The sequence below is a fragment of the Oryzias latipes genome, chromosome 17, assembly GCF_053564925.1.
Source record: "Oryzias latipes strain Hd-rR chromosome 17, Olatipes_Hd-rR_3.1".
Lineage (NCBI taxonomy): Eukaryota > Metazoa > Chordata > Actinopteri > Beloniformes > Adrianichthyidae > Oryzias > Oryzias latipes.
Window position 1 is genome coordinate 22854472 of NC_136253.1, and position 21408 is coordinate 22875879.

General features: G+C 38.8%; 2 protein-coding genes and 1 long non-coding RNA gene across 5 annotated transcripts in view; 1 reads left to right on the forward strand and 2 right to left on the reverse strand.

The window, feature by feature from the left end:
- slc6a9 (solute carrier family 6 member 9) overlaps positions 1 to 21408 on the reverse strand; it is a 98396-nt gene that overhangs the window by 58834 nt on the left and 18154 nt on the right. The gene's annotated exons all lie outside the window — the stretch shown is intronic.
- LOC111949026 (uncharacterized) lies at positions 11755 to 13255 on the reverse strand. Its single transcript, XR_002875048.2, has 3 exons — positions 13129 to 13255; positions 12196 to 12309; positions 11755 to 11894 (listed from the first exon to the last, which is right to left on the reverse strand). It is a non-coding gene; the product is annotated as an uncharacterized LOC111949026 (long non-coding RNA).
- LOC111949025 (uncharacterized) lies at positions 13724 to 16783 on the forward strand. Of its 2 annotated transcripts, XM_023964802.2 has the most exons (5): positions 13724 to 13809; positions 14852 to 15007; positions 15919 to 15966; positions 16042 to 16156; positions 16475 to 16783. In XM_023964802.2, exons 1-5 carry the CDS (start codon positions 13791 to 13793, stop codon positions 16572 to 16574), a joined length of 438 nt encoding a protein of 145 aa, XP_023820570.1. In that variant the 5' UTR covers positions 13724 to 13790; the 3' UTR covers positions 16575 to 16783. The 2 variants fall into 2 exon arrangements, with proteins under 2 accessions (XP_023820570.1, XP_023820569.1); XM_023964801.2 differs by having other exon boundaries at positions 15919 to 16156.

Below are 21408 nucleotides of genomic sequence, written 5' to 3' on the forward strand. Positions count from 1 at the left end.
AAAAACACACTCCCTCCTATTTGGTCTAACTGGCTGCTCGCCACATTGCAGGGGAGATCGTCTATCCGGAGTTTTTATGCAACGACCTTCCAAACACAGTTTTGGAATCTAACTCTGTTGCATTGTTTAAAAAATTAAGATACTTTGTTTGCACTAAAACCCTTTTGATCAACCAGTGTTAACTTCCATGACCATGACGGTAAGAATGTTAGAAAGATCAGTTGCATTTTCTACGCCTGTGGTAATGACAAACCTTAACCCTTTAACACCAGAACAGAAAATTTAACACACTCTCTTTGAACCATTTACGCAATTAACGTAATTCCAATGGATTCTGATGCAGAAAAAACACTTAATGTTTTCTGACTTCTTAGGTTCTTCTAAAGAACTTAAAGAAGTCAGTTAATAATATAGACACTATGAACTTTATGTTTTCATTAGTAAAATGTTGCATAACAGTTCAAACCATTCCTCTAGTGGAATGCCAACACTTTCTACTCGGTTTGCCTTAGGAGCATTGGTCATCAATACACATAAAAACTTGAATACACACTTTTTTATTGGTGCACTGAGATTTGAGGGATCCACTTGGCAAGTAAACAAATAGCTCTCAAAATAATTGCTCGATGTGGCTGCATTTTGCTTCTCATGAGGGTGCGGGGCCTTGTTTCGTTAACCAATAGCCCAATTATGTTGGGTCATTTAACTCTTATTAGAGAGGCGCAGATGCTGCTGTTGATAATAACACCGACTTGTCACAAATCCCACTTAAACTGTCCTGTGTAAGGTCTTATATTCTGAGAGAACAGTGAACCCAATGAAAAATTTGCCAAGATGTGAAGCCCTTTTAATGATGCAGAGATGAGGTCCTTAAGTTTCATTCTTACTGTAAACCCTAGTGATCCCAAAGAGCGAGGACAAGGAGTAATGTCACACGGGAAAGCTATTAATATCAGTTTTTTATATTACAAGTATCACAACGAATATTTCTGTTCATCTAATGACATTATATATTTATAAATGTTTATATTTATAAATGTGAGCGATTTATTAACAAGGATTCCAGTTTCAACTACTTCCATAAGAAATCAAAGACGCATCAAATAACAAGACTAGACTGACAGGACGGCAGGAAGGAGAACACTGACGATATCAGGATGGATCTTCTGTCTCCTCAAGCTTTTCTTGTTAAGTTCCCCTCACATGCCAACTTTTATTACAGATGAACCTTCAACCAAACACACTTATCCAGACTGATCCAAGATGAAGCAATACACATATTAGAAACTCAAGTTAACACTTAAATGAAGACTTTTTTATGAGTACATTTTAGTTGTTAGGCATTTTCCACTGATCCAAGACATGGACAACAGAAAAGGTTCTAATCTAGATTGACCAAAAGGGCAGCCTCATCTAGTTTCTGGCACATTTTTTGCCTATTTAAGCCCCTTTGATTTATTATAGCCAAGCAAAGGCAACCTTGTTGACATGAAAAAGGTATCAGCGAGTAAATGGGTTATCACGCCTGACAGAAAAATAGCAGCCATTTGTCTTGCTGCCAGAGGCTCCTCATGTATTGATTCAGAAAGAAAGCTAGCAGAGAACAATCTGAAGAAACTACACCATTTACTTTAGAATAAAATTCGGTTGAAACTATTTGCTGGCTTTTGATTATCAGCGTCCTTAAAAGGCTTTTTAAAGCTAAAATATGCTTGTAATGCAATTTCTGCCATGTAATACTTTTTAAAAAGTACCAGTATAGTTCATTGTGGCAAGATGAAACAGTTAACTTCCAACTGTTGGAAATGCTATGTAAAATCATGTGCAGACTTTATAATATGCTAAAAAACATGTTGCATTTAGTTTAATAAATGCAACATGTTTGCATGTTAGTTGCAGTTTACTAACCACATGCCCTGTCAAATGGACTCCATTTTTTAAGATTTTTGATGGGGCTTTTTTATTGGTCTTTGTCGCCGTCGTAATCTTCATCATTGTCATCGTCAATATTGTCATAGTCAATGTCATCAATGTCATTGTCGTCAATGTGATTATCGTCATCACTGTCATTGACTTCAATGTCATTGACCTCAATGACATTGTCGTCATCAACGTCAATGTCATTGATGTCACTGTCATAATTGTCGACTATGTCATTGTCATTATCATAGTATTGTCGGCCCCGATACACCATTGAGAAGCTGCAATTCCCAATCCAGCCAAAACACTTGTGTCACTGGCGACTTGACATGTACCCGGCATCTTCTCACAGTGCTTAATCTTCACTCAAAGCCCACTATCCCATGGTCCCCCTCTTCTCTTAATTGCCAAGGTTTTGTAATTTTCATCTAATGTTCTCCTGATTTTGCCTTCAATGCATCAACTTTCAAATGACATTTAGATTTAGTTTTGCTAGAGCTCAGCTATATTCCTATTTGCCACCACTATCTCCATTTCCGGTGTGTCATAACCTCTAAGACTTCTTTCCAAGACTTCTTTCAAACCCTTCAATGCATTGATTTGGTGTGCACAAACAACAGCACGTGCAAAATTCTAATTGTAATTCTGCTGTTTGCACCTGTTATCGATTGCCCGTGCATTCTTAGTCAATCCCCTGCAAATCCTAAACAAACAGCAAGTGCGATCCATTGGTGTGTGGACACAATTCTCTGTGCTTCATGAGGGATTTTCGTAAATCTGGACCTTTTGCCAGATAGGGTGGTCCGTGCTTTCTTGCTATATGTGCTTCCCCAGAGAATGAATAAGTGAAAGGACTTCAACGATAATTGAAATACCTTCAAATGTCCTTTTATCCAGAAGATAATTTTGTATAAATACTACCAGTTCCCTCCTCCACAAGAATATGAAAAATGTTACAACGTAGCCTCATCAATGGAGCGACAATATTAATGAAAGCTTTTCACGTTTTATACTTTTAAAATCCGTAATCTACTTTTTTAATGTAGAGAAATCATTGAAAGCTAGTGTTTGGTAATGCAAATGAATCGTCTCAATGGCAAGAAAGAGAAGTTTCCATTCCCGAAAATTCCTTTATGCTTTTCTGTCTTCTTTACAAAGCATTTTTATCATCAGTAACAGCAAATTTAAATGCCACTGCATCATTTTTCCAGTTCTAAAGCATCTCTCCATTGCCCTTGTTGCTCTGAAGCTCAGCAAATCCAATTAGTATTCATTGAAAACGAATAGACAACAATATGAGACTTCCCGTTGGTGTTGTGTCTGCGACGGCTTGTGAAAACAGATGTTTCCTGTATCAACTGGGCAGATAGAGGCTAACATCAGATAAACGTGAGCTTCACGCTGCAATAATTGTATCCTTTATTTCTAAATATTATTCTAGCCTTAGTTTAGATTGAGATTGAGATTCAGAAAATAAAAATTAATAGATTAAATTAAAATAAACTCACATTGGATTTGAAGTGAACCTAAAGCAGATTCCTCTGCCAATAATAATGAAGATACCGAAGCACAGAATGGATTATTTTATTTTCAAAGTCATCATTCAACAGTACAATTTGTAGAAGAATTTACTTTACAAAAGTTACCTGAACGTTGTTTTACTATATTTTCGTTGAATAATAATCTCTGTAGCAGAAATAAAAAGTTGCCCACAAACCATCCAGCAACCTATCACTTTATACATATATTGGGTTTTAAAGTTCCCGTCTGTACATGTTTTTTAAATGTAAGAGCTCCCGGTGGTCTTTAAACTATGATTATGCTGTTTTTAGCCTAAATTAAGGGCATAGATTCTGCAGCATTAATTGATGAAAAATTTGCCTCTGGGTTGCTGGTGGGACCATTGGAACCGGGGACGACCCCCCCCCCCCCCTTCTTCTCGTCAGCCGTACAGTTTTGAGCCAGATTCCAGCCCAGACAAGGAAAACAAAGACGTACATGGATCAATTTCTCTACAATTTAATGCGTCAGAATGGAGCGGAACAGGGATCTCGTGGCCTGCCCAGCATTTTTTCTATGTAACAAATATAATTTTTTTTTCAAGATGCATTTTTTCATCTGCTCCTGATTCACAAAAATTTGAATAAAGAAAAACTCAGAAATGCAATTTTAAGCTTAATTTTCTTCATATTTTTCCTCCATCATGCAGCAAAAACAAGTTAAAAGCACTTTATATGCTCTTTAAATGTTTTTTTTTTTCTTGTTTAGTCCTTGCTGTGTTTCCTTTTGTACTGATGCTGCACTTTTGGTTATTTATTCATATTTTGGGCATTTATTTGGCAAATTGAATTGGGTGGGCCTGGCTTGCTCCAAACATATTTGTTGTAGTCGTTTCACTTACAAAGACAAATAAGTCTTCTTGAAATTTTGGGAGCTCCAAGAGATACCTGAAAAAACAGGATACTGTCTTATGGGCAGGCAGTACCGAAATAAGGTAAACGCTGATATTTTTAAATAATTTAAATTCATATTTAAATTTAAATTCATACTTAGATTCGTCCATTTCACATTATTAATATATTGTGCATTTTATTTGCTGTTTACTGCCTTTAAAGACTAACTGAGGTAAAACTGAATTTCTGAGTAATTTCTTTATTCAAATGGTTGTTGTGCATCAGGAGCAGATGAAAAAATGCAGCATGAAAAATATCTTATTTGGGACGTTGAAAATACGCTGGGCGGGTCACAAGTTCCCTGCTGCGAGCTCTCAGCAATGGGGAAGGGAAAGGGGGTGGGGTTGTCTTGCGCCAACAGTCTCACCCACAACACAGTTGAATTTCTAATAAAATACGGCAGTAAAATAGTGAGTCTTTAAAGCACTTTTCTATTTTCTCTGATAAAACGATGTTACCACAGTAACAGGAGCTTGATGTGAAAGTTACTTTTTATTTTCAACTGGTGAAATAACAGAACTATTGAAATGACTACTCTCTTTAAAACGATGTAATAGCTCAAAATCTGTTAATTAACTCTTATTTTTCCAGCTATGTCACTCTAATCTGATGAATAGCTTGCCTGTTTTAGCATAATTCCATCACATGACCTAAATTATAACAAATATGATTACACTAATGCCTTTTCAAGCCAAAATACGCACATTTGGTCAGGTGTTTGGTTTAATACAGGCCTTTACAATGGATTTTTTGCCATAAACAATAACAAAACAATAAAAAGTAATAATATTAATTACCATTTAATCAACTGAATTCAAGTCTACTAAATTAAAATGAAACTGAAAGGCAGTTTTTGACCCGTGGAATATGTTTTGTCTTTTTTATATAAATTTTTTCTGCTTTTTCTTTCCAGTTGAATTATCATATATGTATATTTTACCATGATCTGTAATTCTATAATTAGGTTCAGGCACAACTTCTTTGTACAGACAGCCAATGGTGTCATCAGACCCTATTAAATCTTTTGCTATCTGTATGTGAGACACTTACAGCGATTACATTCATTTCTAATTGCGTTTCATTAGCTCCGCATGCCTGTGATGGGATATCTAACTCTGACAGAGGCGACTTTCTCCTCCCTTGCAAGAGGTTTATGTGAGAATAAAGATAGAGAAGTAGAAGGCTGCTGGAACTTGTAAAGGGCAAACGGATGAAGAGAAAACTGCACCTTTTGACATCTGGAATAAACAAGAGCAAAAAAAAAAGTTTGAAAATACAACAAAGAGACTCAAAAAGCATCTGTAGTTAAGTTTTGTCCAACAACAGAGCGTCCGGAAGCCAGGCCTGGATTTAGCCAGGGGTCCGGGTACAACTTTTTTTTTAAACCCTTATCAGATCATCTTTCCGTTTATACATCTTCTTTGATATTTCATACAGATTTTATGTTGAATGCTCTTCTCTGTCCCATTTGTCCCTCCTTGCCCTTGCCTGAAGTACGATTGGAAGGAAAAGTAACCCTTTCCTTTTTTATACCATGATCCAACTCAGACAGAGGGTATCAGAGCAGCAATGGCGGGAAGAGCATCAGATGCAAAGCTATTAAAAAAGCACAACGCAAAACAGGCAGGTACATAAAACGAGAGAGAGGCTAGAAACAGGAAGCCGCAAAGTGAGTCATTTACATCCAGCAGTCCAGCTGACCTGATCTTGACACGACCCGGCCTCACAAGCCTTTGGACTCTCGGGGGAGAGCGTCAGAAGACAAGAGTGCCAACGAGGGGGAACAAAAAGACAATTCCAATGCTTGGTTAAACCTGAATTTTGCTAGATAAGTTCTCCACCCATCCCCCGGCCCCCTCACCCCTCACCCCTCACTGCTTTGGCTGGGAGGGCCCCAGCTGTTCGCTCTGTATAAATAGCGTGAGGCTTGGGCACAGACCCCCGGGGAGAGCGGGGCTCATTGGAGAGAAGGCATGGGAACAAATCGGGCCGGAAAGAGCACACAACATACACGTTTTAACAAACATATGGGGACTATTGCTGGGGATAAAAGTGAGGCACATGTGAGTGAAGTTGGCCTCACGTGGCAGAAAGTCGCCGTGGCTTTTGAATTGTGACAGAGGAGGATGTGCGGGGGAAAAAAACTGTCCATTCGGTGGACAGAACACCATCCACGCTGCCACCGCTTTACAAGCGTAATCTAATCTGCCCCGTCAAAGTATACAAATATGGCAACATCAAAAGAGTTACAACGATGATGAGCATCTTTGCTCAAGTACTTTAAAAAATTGTTACCCATGGCTGGATTTTAAATAAAAAAAAGCTGATAAAGAAAATCCAAAACACTTACAAAGAATATTTAAAGTTTGAAGATATGCCAATTTATAACATAACACTATAAACATTTGTATAATAATTGAAGCACACATTTATGGGACCTCTGCTTCAGTAGCACAATCAAAAGTTTCCTTAAAAAAAACAGATGCGTAGAACTTGGTCGATGTTTTCGGCCCTGTAGTTCATCATCATTCCACTAGAGGCAGCGGAGGGGGGTTTGCTGCTTATTTCAAAATGGTTGCTTCCGTGATACTTTTGGCGGGAAAAGGTTTAACTCATTTTTAAAACTTTATGGTGAAACTAACTCATCTGTAGGTGTTAATTTTTTAAATGACTATTTGCTGCAATGAAAAATATAAAAATTTGTTGATAATTAATTCTTCATAATATAGTTAAAAAAAACTGTGTGTGTGTCAAATTATATGCTTTTTCCTGAACACTCATGTCAGTATTTTTTTTCATCTTTAACTAATACTGTTATGAGCAAAATCATACCAAATCACCAAACACGTTATAATTGATACTATCTCTATCTCGTAAAAAAAGAATTTGGCATTCAAAATTCATGGAATTCTTAAAAAAAAATGTAAATTTCCGTTAATTTTTTGATGTAGTGGGCTTTACAGGGTTATGGCTTTCCTTTAGTTTATTGAAAGACTAAAGCACTGCGGTGTCCTTTATATCTTTAGCTGTGTGCCAGGTGAACCAACACAGAAAGTCAGTTGGTGGTAGGTCACCTTTTCAATAGTTCTTAGCAGTGGACTTGTTTGGCATTTGGGACCTTTGCCTTTCAGCTGTGCGACTGCCACGGTGCCCTGGCATTGAGCTGTCGCTGCAACCGCCCAGTAGAGGTAATTGCATTGTAGTTTGTTTCCTTCTGAGTGCGCTAATCAGCGAGGAAGTGGGGACAAAACCATGTCTGACTCCAGCCTCACCTGTCCGCCAAGTCAACCGCTTTCTCTTTTAGTTCACATCTGCTTGTTGGGCTCTGTTGCCCAAGAGGCCGTCAGCACAATTACTGAGCACTGCCCTCAACTCAACTGGCTGACTGGCAGCTCAATATGTTTATAATGTAACTGCAGACAGGGGGAAAGAAGGCAGCAAAAAAGCCTAATTTTAGCTGCAATTTTTAAGTAAAATAATAATCAGCATAAACTGAAGATAACCACACTCATGTGGTTGCATTAAAACTAAAAGTCAAAGATAAAAATATTTTTTTAAACTGAGTCCAACCATAAAAAAGTCCAGAATCATCACCTTGATTACAGAAGTTTCTATCAAAATGCTAAGATTGTGAAAAACCATGAATTTTGTGGACTATAAGTTGCTCTGGAGTATGAATCACAGCAGCCAAAAAATGCTAAATAGAAGAAAAAAATCATTCACAAGTGGCACCGCAGTATAAGTGGCACTTTTGAGAGAAAAATGCAACGCTTCAGAACAAATCAGCCAAACCCGGCAGAATTCTGTGTTCACACAGAACGCAGTTCACGTGTCAAATTTCCGTCTGGTGTCTCTTTTTCGACAAGCATCAAATCTGATGGTCAATGCTTGTCCAAAAATGCATTCATCTTCATGCTCCCATTGTGTGTGGGAGAAGCTACCGTCACAGTTTTTTAGCCTCATTGCTACATGGAAGTATCGACTGTATCTTGGGCGGCCGTTGTGCAGCGGTAGGGCGGTCGACCCATGATCGTAATATTGCAGGTCCGATTCCCGCCTTGCACGCCCATGAGTCGAAGTGTCCTTGGTGCAAGACACTGAACCCCACCGTGCCTCTGGTGGTAGGCGGGTGCCAGTGTTCGGCAGCGGAGCCGCCACCAGTGTGTGAATGTGTGTGTGACTGGGTCAATGGGTCTGTGACTGTAAAAGCGCTTTGGGCCTTGTAGGTAGAAAAGGGCTATATGAGTATACACCATTTACAACATTTGCCATCTCTCATTTACAATGCACGGATGATGTGGTGGGATCGGGTTTGTTTATTTTGAAGAGCTCTATGAAGAACAGGTAATCCCATCTCCTTATCTGGGTTCATGAGATCAATACGTTTTTTTTTTTTTTGTTTGTTTTTTTACAGTGATGTTCGTCTATTGCAGGAGCTGTGTCTTAATGCAAGTGCTTTCAGCAGTACTTACGTCTCTCTATTATCTAGTCTGATGACTTGCTGTCCCACCTTTGTCCAAGGAAGTAAAATAAAAATAAAAGTAAAGTCTTTATGCAATTGAGAAAAATATCAAATTCTGGAGGAGATTCTCCTCCATGTTTATTTTGGATGGCACTTCTTCTCCGTTGCATTCAGTAGCAACTACTGATAAACATACCTATAGTGCCCTCTAGTGGCTGTTAGGGAGAAAATATATGAGCAAATATTTATGTTTGATTATAAGTGGCACCCCTGGCAAAACTAGGCAAAAACCACAACGTATACACCGCAAAATATGATAAATATTGGACAGTTGATAGGAAAGAAAAAAAACAGCAAAACGATCAAACATAAGACTAAAATATTTTTGTTATATATAATTTCTTACACTTGTGATTGTGTGTGTGCGCCTGAATGGAAGATTTGGCTGTAGGTTCCACTATTTCTTTTCATTTAGTTTCCACTTCACAGCCTGCAGCACACATTAGCCCACAACCCCTGGGAAAAGGCACACGTACAAACACACTCACTAGGTTAAAAAAAACAAAAAAAGCTCATTCGCTCTCACACCCTTACACACACATTCCAAGAGGCTCGCCACTGAGGGGGTACACTGGGGGCAAACAGACTTTACAAAACAACATTCGTGTGTAATGACTGTGACTGTGCCTGTCATTATGTGACTCACCCCATGGTTATAGTTTACAAATATGTTGCCACTTATGTAATATATAAAAAAGACATTGTCTTGCAAACTTGCAGAATCATCGATTCTCAAGCAAACATATATTTCACCTGGCCCATGCATTGTTTCACCAATTGTCCGCATTTTAGTCTTAATGACCCAAAAAATATAAATTAAACATTTTATGAGAACTTGACCGTACAGTGACTTTCATGCAGCGATGAAAATGCCCCGGTTGTCTGTCAGTTAAAGACCTTTGTCATCTCAGCTACGTATTTAGCCTCTTAAAATGAGGACACTGTGTTCCCAAGCCAGCCATTAGGTCCAATCTTTTCCACATGCCATCGGTCTGCACTGTTGACTATATCTCAAAGGGAATGTCCAAAAGCAACTTGACCGGAACCCATTAGCACATCAGCCCCCAACCCAGCAGCGATTCTGACACCAGCTGGGGTTTTTAATCAGGCAGGAATCCGACGGATTGACCAAACAATACCAGTTTCTTCAGGTGAGGGATCTTGGAAAGTGTTCCAAGCAACAAGAATTTGGGTTACTGTAGCGGACATGCTACAGCTGGTTAGTACAGTTCACTAGAATTTACAGCATGAGTAGACTATTTGTATTGAAGTGAATACCTGTAATAACATTTCAACATCTGTTTGGAGTGGGCATACAGGCTACAACTTTAAGTATTTTTCAATGTTAAATATTCCATTTTAACGCCTATTTTCTAAAATTTTTTGAATTATGATTGATAATAAACTAAAGCCATTTTCTTTGATCCAAGTATCGGTAACACTTTATAATAACTATCCGTTATAGCTAGTTAACAAATCATTAATAAAATCTTAACAAATCATTAATAAACTCTTAGTTATTGAGCAATAAATGACTTGCTAAATAACTGTTAACAGTTAGTTAAGGATTTATAAATGTATCTTATAGATAGACAGCAGATAACTAACAAGCTTTTAGTTAGTGAGCTATAAATGACCTGTTACCCGTATATTCATGAGTTCTAACTGTACCTTATTAATTAGCCAGATGATGAAGAAACTGTTAATAAATTACTTACTAATGACTTATAAAGAATCAGTTAATACTTTAAACATGTTACTAGGACGTTATTATAAAGTTGCAGCTATTCCTCGTTTCTTCACTATTTGTAAATGAGGATCAATTCCAACTTTATAATAACGTCCAAATAACATTTACAAGCTAATAACTAACGCTTAACTGGTATATTAACTCACACTTTACAGGTCAGTTGTTAATAGTTTAACCATCTGCTAGTGAAGCTTTGATGAAAAGCAAATGGGTGGGACAATTTCAAGGTACAAAAATATGTAATATTCAAAATATCAAATGCTTTATCTCATCCTTCTTTCACTAATAGCTTTTTCTGTTTACCGTACTTGACCAAAGAAAGACCACAACTTAAGTGTTGAACACTGTTTATTCCTTTTCCACACATACTGAGTCGTCACATGGCAGATCAGCAGAATAAAACGGAATTTTAGAACTTTTTGAGCAGAACGCTGGTCAAACAGATCTTTTAATGTCCATACATCACAGCAATGTCATGGATTACCCGTCCTAGCGGCCCTTTGCGATGTTGACGGCCAAGCCACTCATGCCATTCAATAACTCTGAGATGGTCTAACAGTAACTCTTCTGTACGATTTCCCCTGAGTCTCCACACATTTTCCTTAACTGTTCTCCAGGCCCTCTCTATGTGTTGAGTATGTGCACCTGTTTGGGCATCGACATATGACACACTGTGATTGACAGTGAAATTAGTGTAACCTAGCTCAGGTAAAGCACTGTGATAAGCCCCCCATTCGTCACTTATTATTTTAGAGCCTACTTTAACATGGTGAGCTATAAGCGGCACCAGATCTCTCCTTCTTTTTCTCTCGACCAAGCGAAGAATAGGTTTAGCATGTCTTCTCCCCCTCCGGTCAACACCTAGCATCCCAAACACCCACTTCTTCCTCTTCCACCCACCAGCCATTCGTCCCCGTCCATACTGTTGAAAACATGAAATATTAGGAACTATTCTTCATCAAACCAAAAAAATATCTGCCATTCAATAATTTGTATATTTGCATTATTACATAATAGCAAATAATAATAATAACTGATTGCCTTTCTTTTATGTCTAAAGTGGCTCTCATCAACTGTGAAAAACTGCTCCTGCCCCCCGATGTACTGGCCTCTTGCTTGCTGATATCTGTCCATTGCAGTGGTGCAAACATCTCGCAGCTTTCGAGCCATCTTGGACAGTGTTGCTGAGCTCCCAGAAATGTCGTCACTTATCATATACACTTGACGTAGGCACAGGCCTTGTGCAAATCTAATGAAAGAGCAAATTATTATTACACCACAGTTCTTGTCTTCTTTTTGGTTTGATACACAAAAAATCCAAAAATTTAAGGTGTAAATTACAACTTTTAGCAAAATAAATCACAGAAGTGAAATAACTCCAATCACTTATCTTCATGACTAGATCTTACATAAGATGAAAAGCAACATTTTAGTAAGTACAGTCTCCAAGTATTGTTTATGGCAGCATAGTTATATTGTATTTCTATAGAAATAAACACTTTATGTCAAAGACAGACATTCTAAAATAATATACCAATGCAATAGTGTACCTGTAGAGAAACCGCATCCAGTTGAAGAGGGAGACCTTTGATTTGCTGAATATAGATTTGTGTCTAACAGACCTCTTCAGTTTCCTTCCTTTGTGGCTGTGGTGTTTGCAAATCCTGAAAATATACAAATAAAAATACTTATGACATAGGCCAAGGTAGTGGCCAAAGCAGTGATTCTAAATCTGTGTTCAAGTCAAGGACCCCCCAAAGTAATGTGTATTTGGCCATAAAGCCCAACTAGAAATATTTAGTGCAAGGACCTCCAATAACATATACATTAATATATTTCAATGGTGTTGTTATTTTTTATAGCAGATATGCACAGCCTTTTAGCGTATTGTAATCATGTACATTGTGTAGTTTATAGTAGTGTGTATCTAGAAATTAAAGGGTAACCCAACAGGGCAGTTGGATGCTGACTCCACTCTCAGCCCATGATTTGAAAAATGCAAAACAAAAAAAAAAAGGAGTGGGGCTGGTGAAGGTAGGCTGAGCTGGGGAGATGTGGTTTGGATCTGTGATTGACACTGACGTTAACTCATAAACTGTAAAAACAATGGACGAAACGAGGTGCACCACTGTTCCTGAGACAAGCGCCGCCATGTTGAAATCAGTAAACTGTTATTGGTCTAAGTCGCTCTGAGTCATCGGGACAGTAGCTGCCCAACTGATGACTCAGCTGATGAATCCCGAAATTCAACTTTACTACCTCAGGGGCAGAAGGCAGATGGTTATAAATTGAGGAGTTAAAAAAGTTTATTATGATTTTCAAAAATTTGGCAAGAAGGACAATAGTCAGCACGTTTACCCATAATCTTAACATGAGTTAAGATGCCCTTTTATTAGCACAATAAATAGATTTAATTTTCACAAGAAATTCTTTAACAAATTATCAATGTGTGTTGTCATTTTATTCAATAAAAAGAAACTTACCATGCATAGTTATCCACACAGACTGATTCCCTGAATTTCATCTTGTGTTTGCATTCTTTGCATCTCATCCGTCTTCTTAGAAGTATTTTCTTCTGCAGCCATTTGATTAAGACTTTGTGTCTCCTTGTAGATTTAGTTTCTCCTTCGATAAGCTGTCTTAGCTCAGTGGCTAAACCAGGCATGATTTTAGTTTTCTTATCCTCCGTTTTTCCGCGCACTCACCACACTATTCCTTGAGCTTCAGTGACTAACTCCCGCCAGATTACGTTTGAATTGCAAACTATAATAAATCGGTGTGATGAGGAGAAACCAAGCCAATCATATTCGTATTCATGGGCTGAGGGCGGTGCCATGCGGCCTCCCCCATCATATCGGCTGGTTATCAACTTGTCAATCACTGTTGTAGGCCCATTTTGATTAGTTGCAGCCGGCGACAACCTAGACAGAGGCGCCCATCCTTCACTCACGAGTCACGTAGCAAGTTCTTTAAATTGATTTCAAGGCATAGAGATGAACACACGGTCCGGTAAAATGTCCAACCCCTGCGGGAATGCGCAAACTACCGCATAAATCCAGGTACTGTCGGAAAAAAGAGGAAAAAGTCAGCAGCGGGAATTTCGAAGGAGAGGGAAACTTCAACTGTGGACCAGCCGGATGTGCACATGGACGATGACGGTGTCGGTAAGCAAACGTGTTATATTTTCTTTCAATGAAAAGAAGCTTGATTGAGATTGATTAAACATCGGAGTCATTGATTTGTTTTACACAATTCAACCTTCAACCATATTAGTGAAGCCACTGGCTAGGGCACAATCTTCCTGCACGACTCGTGCCACGAGCACCCCAAAAATGTACCCCCCCCCCCCCCCCCCCGCGCAGTTTTTCTAGACAAAAACCGCTCATTTCCACGTCCAAGTTAATGAAATGTGCGCAAGGGCACCCTTACTGTCGTGTGTACTTGTTGTAATTACAGTATTTGCACTGTGAAGAATACACTGGAGCAGCCCGTACGCATGTGCGCGGCGCGCGCGTATGTGTGTGTGTGTGGGGGGGTTAACGCGCGGGGCAAACCAACTTGGCTGCAGAGGACGTTACATCTGAACAGGTACAGAGCCGGGGAGGAGCTCAGATACCGCTTATGACTCCAGATCCCGCAACAAACCAGCAGCTGCTTTCTAAATAAAAAAATATTTTTTATCCATAAATTATTGTAATTTATTGGGTTTACTGGATTTTATGAAAAGTGGAAGCAGAGAAAAAGACGAGTCTGCATCAAAGTGAATTTGTTTCCATCATCTCACTCATCATGACTCTGGGTGTTTGACAGACAGAAAAGTCTATACCAGGTTGTGAAAAAGGGACAAAGGATCTAAAGAAACATCAGCGTCCAGTTTAGAAACAAGAAAAACACTCCAAGGATAAAAGTATGCAGGCGGGGTCCAAAATTAAAAACTCACTAGGTGCTAAATATGACCAAATTTGACGATGGAGGAGTAAAATTAAGAGCAACATTTGGCTAATGAAGGTTTGCTCTTCATTAGCCATTTCTTGTTAATTCGCTTATTGGTGGATTTTATCTAAGCTCTTCTGCCGTTCTTGTATGATATTTGTATAATATTGACCCTTCAGAACATCAAAACATTATTTTTAAAGGTCATATTTTATACATTTACCCTAACCTGGCTTTTCTAATTAGAATTTGTTCTTTATGGTATCATTTCAGATACTGAGGAAACTGTAGCTCCAACAGCATTTCTGCATTTTAAGAAGAAAGAGCTTAAACGATGTGAGGCCAAGAAGAAGAAGCAGCACACAGTCACCAAAAAAATCAGTGACCTGACTAAGGAGAGAGACTCCCTCTGCCAACAAGTTGGTCAAAGTAAGTGGGCCCACAGTTTTGTTTGTTGTTTGAAACAGGACTGCACACCTGGCAATAATACTTTGGTGCTTTGTAAAATATATATATTAAGGGAAAGAAAGGCCAATATTTAACAGTGAGAAGGCCCTCATCAAAACATGGAGCTCGGCGCTATGGCCAAAAAAAAAAAAACTTTGTCTAGGTTGTCCTCATACTCCCTCTTCTGCTAACGACCATCAAACGGATTTTGCTGCGTGTGATTTGATGCTCCAAGTTTAAAGTCACCACCACAGTGACCAAATTTTATTTTTTGACTCACCAGCCACCATCAATAATGTGTTTCATTTCCTATCACAAATAAGTTGTTTTTGTTTCCTTTAGCACAGCAGCAAAACATGTCACTTAAAAAGACCCCCATGCATCGCCCACAAGGTCAACTGTAGTCTGGACCAGCTGACGTGAATGACAACTTTTTTAAGAAAATGAAATGATCTAAAAGTAATTCGTTAATGGCATGAAGACATTTTTAATGTCATGCAACTGGAAACTCTAACTAAAACATGCAGAGAAAACAAGGACAGATTTACTCCAAGAAAGCAGAGTGCTGGGTAAATAGAATCCAGATTCTCCCAAAAAAATGGGAAAATCTTGAACTACAAATTTGAATTAATTGATCAAATTAATTTATTGGCCAGGTCTATTGGAACACAAGTGTGTTATTGCACAGTTAGTTCCTAAAAGATAATAGCCTATTTGTAGCATCGATTAACAGCAAAGACATCTGTTCAACTGATGACCCACAGTGATGCTGATTAATTAAATAGTAAGTCTTGGGAAATGCAAATGTTAAAAGAATGTATGCGAGTGAACTTGTATTATCATAATTTCAAATTAACAATTGAATTGTGTTTTCTATCATGTTGTTCATACAGATAACAGTGGGACAACTGACTCATCCTCCTCGGCCAACACATCTCCTGGTGCATCTTCTTTTTCTTCGTCCTTCAGTTCATTCAGCTCCTCTTCATCCAGCACCTCATCAACTGCTTTTTCAGATCAGAAATTGAAGAAAAAACGCAAGAACAAAAAGATGCACCGCCACCGGAGTCAAAAAAAAAAAGGACAAAAGAAAGAAAAAGAAGACACAAAGGGAACACAGCAGGCAAAGAGGTAAGCGTAAAGACAGGACAGCAAAAAGGCCACTCCCCTCATGTGTGTCAGGGTGTCGAGCATGGAGACATCACATCTGTCTCTCTGTGTCTCTGTTTGTCTGTATCTATCTTTCTATGTCTGTCTAGCTTTCTTTCTGTTTTTGTGTGAAAAAATGTCTTAAATGTATTTCCTGGTGGGTATAGTATTGTGAACTCTCCAATTGCCTTGTTTGTGTAGTCTTCATCCCTTTTTGCAACCACATAGTATCTGTGTTTGTGTCCCTGTGTTTATTCACTTATTGTATGTTTGTTGTACTTAAATTTCTATCTGTTTCAGCACGTCATCCTCAAGAGGTCATCAAGAGATACAAGAAAGTCCTAAAGGCTTACAAGAAAGGGAGAAAGCTGAGTTTGGCATATCAGAAGGTCGGTGTTGACCGAAACACCATTGTCAGCAATGCTCCGATCTGTGAATTGGCTGTGGTGGCCCCAAAGACATATAAGGAGTTACTGGGTGCCCACACGCCACAGCAACGACTTCAGGACTTTTCAAAAAAATGTCTGGAAGTGATAAATAGTGATCCAAACCTTTTGAGGGATGTTGAACATCAAAAGAAGAAGGGAAAACTGATTCCTCTGTCCAGGAAAGCTTAGGTATTGAAACACTGCGGGATGGTGTCACAGAGTAGTTCAGTGTTGCTCAGGTCCGGTTGACCAAATATATTGAGTTCAAATTGTTCTACAGCAAAAGTGCCAATGGCTTGTTATAGATTCATTTCTTTTTTTCTGTTCTGCTCAAAAAGTTCTAAAATTCCGTTTTATTCTGCTGATCTGCCATGTGACGACTCAGTATGTGTGGAAAAGGAATAAACAGTGTTCAACACTTAACTTGTGGTCTTTCTTTGGTCAAGTACGGTAAACAGAAAAAGCTATTAGTGAAAGAAGGATGAGATAAAGCATCTGATATTTTGAATATTACATATTTTTGTACCTTGAAATTGTCCCACCCATTTGCTTTTCAACAAAGCTTCACTAGCAGATGGTTAAACTATTAACAACTGACCTGTAAAGTGTGAGTTAATATACCAGTTAAGCATTAGTTATTAGCTTTTATACCATGGTCCGGTTGAATACTCGATTCTGATTGGCTGCTGGGTATGCGTTAAAACCTGATAACCGCACGGTGAAAAAAGAAGTTCCGGTCGGCTAGCTTAAATGATTTGTATCACTGCGCCGGCTTCTGTAAAACAACCTTTTGCTTCATCATCGGGGCAAAAACAAGCGGTAAGCGATTAACTTTCCCTCTGAATTGATGCTTTATTCAACCCATCGGGACGATCAGCATATATATATCGCCGAATCTTAACTGCAGCGGTGGTGCTGCGCGACGCGGACTATATGTTACGTGATGCGGCGCGATGCGCCGCATCACGTAACATATAGTACGCTGTTTATGAGAAAAGTGATACAAATCGAAAAAAAAAACAAGAATTAAGGACTAAAACCTGGTTAATATGTATTGCTTTTGTAAGTGACCATGGTATAAGCGGGTTAATGGCCTTCGAAGTGTGCGGTTACTACTTTTTAACGCACTTCGCGGAAGCAACCGTCCTCCGCTTCGCGTCGGACGGTTCAGGCTTCCACGGCGTGCGTTAAAAAGTAGTAACCGCACACTTCGTCGGCCATTAACCCTTACGTAAATGTTATTTGGACGTTATTATAAAGTTGGAATTGATCCTCATTTACAAATAGTGAAGAAACGAGGAATAGCTTCAACTTTATAATAACGTCCTAGTAACATGTTTAAAGTATTAACTGATTCTTTATAAGTCATTAGTAAGTAATTTATTAACAGTTTCTTCATCATCTGGCTAATTAATAAGGTACAGTTAGAACTCATGAATATACGGGTAACAGGTCATTTATAGCTCACTAACTAAAAGCTTGTTAGTTATCTGCTGTCTATCTATAAGATACATTTATAAATCCTTAACTAACTGTTAAGTTATTTAGCAAGTCATTTATTGCTCAATAACTAAGAGTTTATTAATGATTTGTTAAGATTTTATTAATGATTTGTTAACTAGCTATAACGGATAGTTATTATAAAGTGTTACCGTATCTAAGAAAGCAAAATCAAATGGAAGAAAAGTAAGTTTTGTTACAAAAGTCTTTTGTAAATCTGCCTATATATTTGGGACACAAATACTGGAGAGAATCCAAATCTACAGTTACTTGACTGAGACAATTTCTACAACCCTGGAAAGGTAAAAAGAGATAAATAAAAAGTCTATGTGAGTACAACAGAGAGTCAAATACTCAAAATAACTGATTAGATCTGTAAAATTGTGTTAAAAGTCTCACTCCAATCCTATTTTGATATATTCCAAAAGCGTTCCCTGTGGTCTTTCAACTATGATTATGCAGTTTTTACCTAAAAAAAAAAAAAACACTGTCGATTTCTAGGACATAATGTCTACAGAGCAGCAGGAGCTCATTAGAATTTGTCTCTATGTTGTGGGAAGAACTGTTGATTTCCCATCATCTATCCATCATTACAAGCTCTCCTGTTAGCTTACTTTTCGGTAAATTAATCCTCCATCATCAGAAAATGCCACAAGAATATGTTAAAAGCACCAAAAACACAATTTATATTGGAATGGGTCTATAAAAGTTACAAGTATTTTTAATGTCGGAAAAGAAAACAATTTATTGGCAAGATTTAAAGCTGAAACCAGAAAATAAAATGTGGTAACATGTACATTACATAGATGTATGGCTATTAACTCAAGCAAAATAATTATCATATGTGCCCTTTTGGAAAACTAAATTTCAATGTGGTACAAGGCTTGCCAATATTACACTTTGATCATTGGCCAGTCTTACGTGACCTTCTCTGCTGTTGGGCCTTGATAGTGACAGAGGAGCAGCTGCAGTTTGCACAGCCTGACACATGAATTCAGTCCTGAGTGGACAAACGGCCAACGCCGTGCCCCGTCTCCTCCTCCTTCTCCTCCTCTTCCTCTCACATCCCAGAGCTTAAATCTAAACTGCAGACATTTTGAGGACTACAAGTGTAAAAGAAGTAACTCAAGTGTGAAAAAACAAAGACATAGCTATCCGTTCCTTCTAGTAAAAAGCTTGTGCCAGGGCACCATCTGCTCATCCGCTCAGCAAAGTTGTGACTTCCAGGGCGGTCAAAAGACAACACTCAAAGATTGACGGGATGGGCGCTTTTTTCAGGAAGAATTAGGTTTGGACGGAAAGATTGCTGGCAGAAGGCTACAGCCTAAGCCAAGCGGTAGCAGGAAGCTACTGCCTTGTATGACTGTCGATTTATGGTGACTGGTCCATCCACCAACCATCTGGGCAAGTGAAAATAAATCTCACCTGACTAAAAAAGAACAAGGATTTAAAAGAAAACGCCACAAAAAGGTTATTTTCAACCATCAGCTGAGGTGAAACGGGTGGATTGTATGTGCAGTGTTATTGTCATGGGTTTGGGGGGAAAAAAAGAGGATGGACAAGAAAAGACAGGAAGGGCTGGATAAAGAGCTCAAGGAAAAAGGTGGAGCGGAAGAAGTGAAGTAACAGTTGGCGATGGGAGCTGGATTTTGTTTGTGAGCTCTGCCTCACTCGCACACACTTTCTTTGATTCATTGTCAAAGACTCTCAGCTGACATCGCCAGCCACTACAGCTGAAGATAACAGCCTCAGCCATCGAGTGACTAACCACAAAAGAAGGCTCCACCAAAGTGTCCGAGGGCAGCTGTCCACTCTGACTGTTGGACCTTCATTTATCCAATCCCCCTGTACATTTGTGCTCTGTTCAAAACCTGACATGAATGACATAAAAAGCTCCATAAACCAAATTTTTCTCAACAGAACACCACAGCCACCTCAACCAGAAAAAAATGCTTTAATTTTGGCGATACAGCATCTGATCCTACTTTCTCAGTTTTTTTTACACAACCAATAAACAATCGAGGCTACATTCACATCAGGCTTGGCAACGTTCAAGCCACTAATTCCAATGAAAAGTCTATGTAAATGTGCGTTTCGGGCTTCCGCGTTCAAAACTCTCGCGTTCACATGTTGCTATGTACATTTTTAGGTCTGTTTTAGGGCTTTAAGTAAAAAATGCACGTTGAAAGTTAAACTTAGTTAAACCTTGACCAAGCAGGGACTAGAATTGGGTATGACATATGGGTAGCATTGTTTTTAATTCACGGAAGTGACAAACGTTTTAAAAATGATTATGAAGGAGACATTAATAATTGGGGTAATAACCCGGCTGGAATTATTAGACTACAAAGTCTTTCATTTATCTATTTCAATACAGCTGTGATAGAAAAAGGCTGTAGCGACAGACCTGCGTGAAGACCATATGCTAAAAGTGCGGTGAAACCACTACGCTCAGTGCATTCCTGAATGCACGACATATTTGTTGGCATTTTACCAATACTCAGATAATGGGGTGAACTACAATTTCTACCAATCGGAGAACCAATTGGTGGTTTGACCTCCCTACTCAATCTAACCAGAGCAGGGAGGCATTGGGTCCCATGTTTTGTCTTTGGTATGACTCCACTCTATTTCCATTTCATCTTGTCAAGTACAACTTAGACCAGGAGTGAGCAACCCATGCCTTTAGGGAAGAGTTTCTGCATGTTCTCCAGATATCCTTGCCCTGTTCACAGCTGGCTGACTACTTTGATCAGGTGTGTCCAGCCAATTCGAATATTTTAGAGCAGAGCATGTTTGGGGAAAAGCAGTAATGTGGTCCTCTCCATCCCTGACTTAGACATTGCCACATCGTGCTACGAATAAAAAGTGGAGTTTCTCCTAACTGAGAAACGGTTCAACTTTCTCCTTCAAATACTGCATTTTTCAGAGTACAAGTCAGTTGGATTTGCTCGGGTGAGACTTATCCGTTATTTAAAAAAAAAAGGAATTGTAACAACCACTAGAGGGCACAGTAGTATGTGTGTATCAGTATTTGCTACTGACAGCAAGGAATACGAAAAACGCTGGTTAGTCTTAAGGCCCGTACACACCGGGACGAATATTCGCCAGGCGTTATTCGCCAGCTTTTTTCGCCACGTTTTTTGTGTTCACACCCAGGCGATTTTCGCTGACGATGAGTGGAGTGAACATGCAATTTCATTCCCTGACATTAGATGGCGCTTAATGTAAAACAGAAATACTCCTGTACACAAGGTGGCGCTGCGCAACTTTACGCTTATTAAAGTCGCTTTTCACTCAGAAGAA

Bases quoted from the DNA above. Each gene is read 5' to 3' on its own strand.
- LOC111949025 (XM_023964801.2), top strand. The intron at 15,008-15,918 runs GTAAGTGGGCCC...TTGTTCATACAG, and splicing joins CTGCCAACAAGTTGGTCAAA to ATAACAGTGGGACAACTGAC. The intron at 16,157-16,474 runs GTAAGCGTAAAG...TATCTGTTTCAG, and splicing joins GGAACACAGCAGGCAAAGAG to CACGTCATCCTCAAGAGGTC.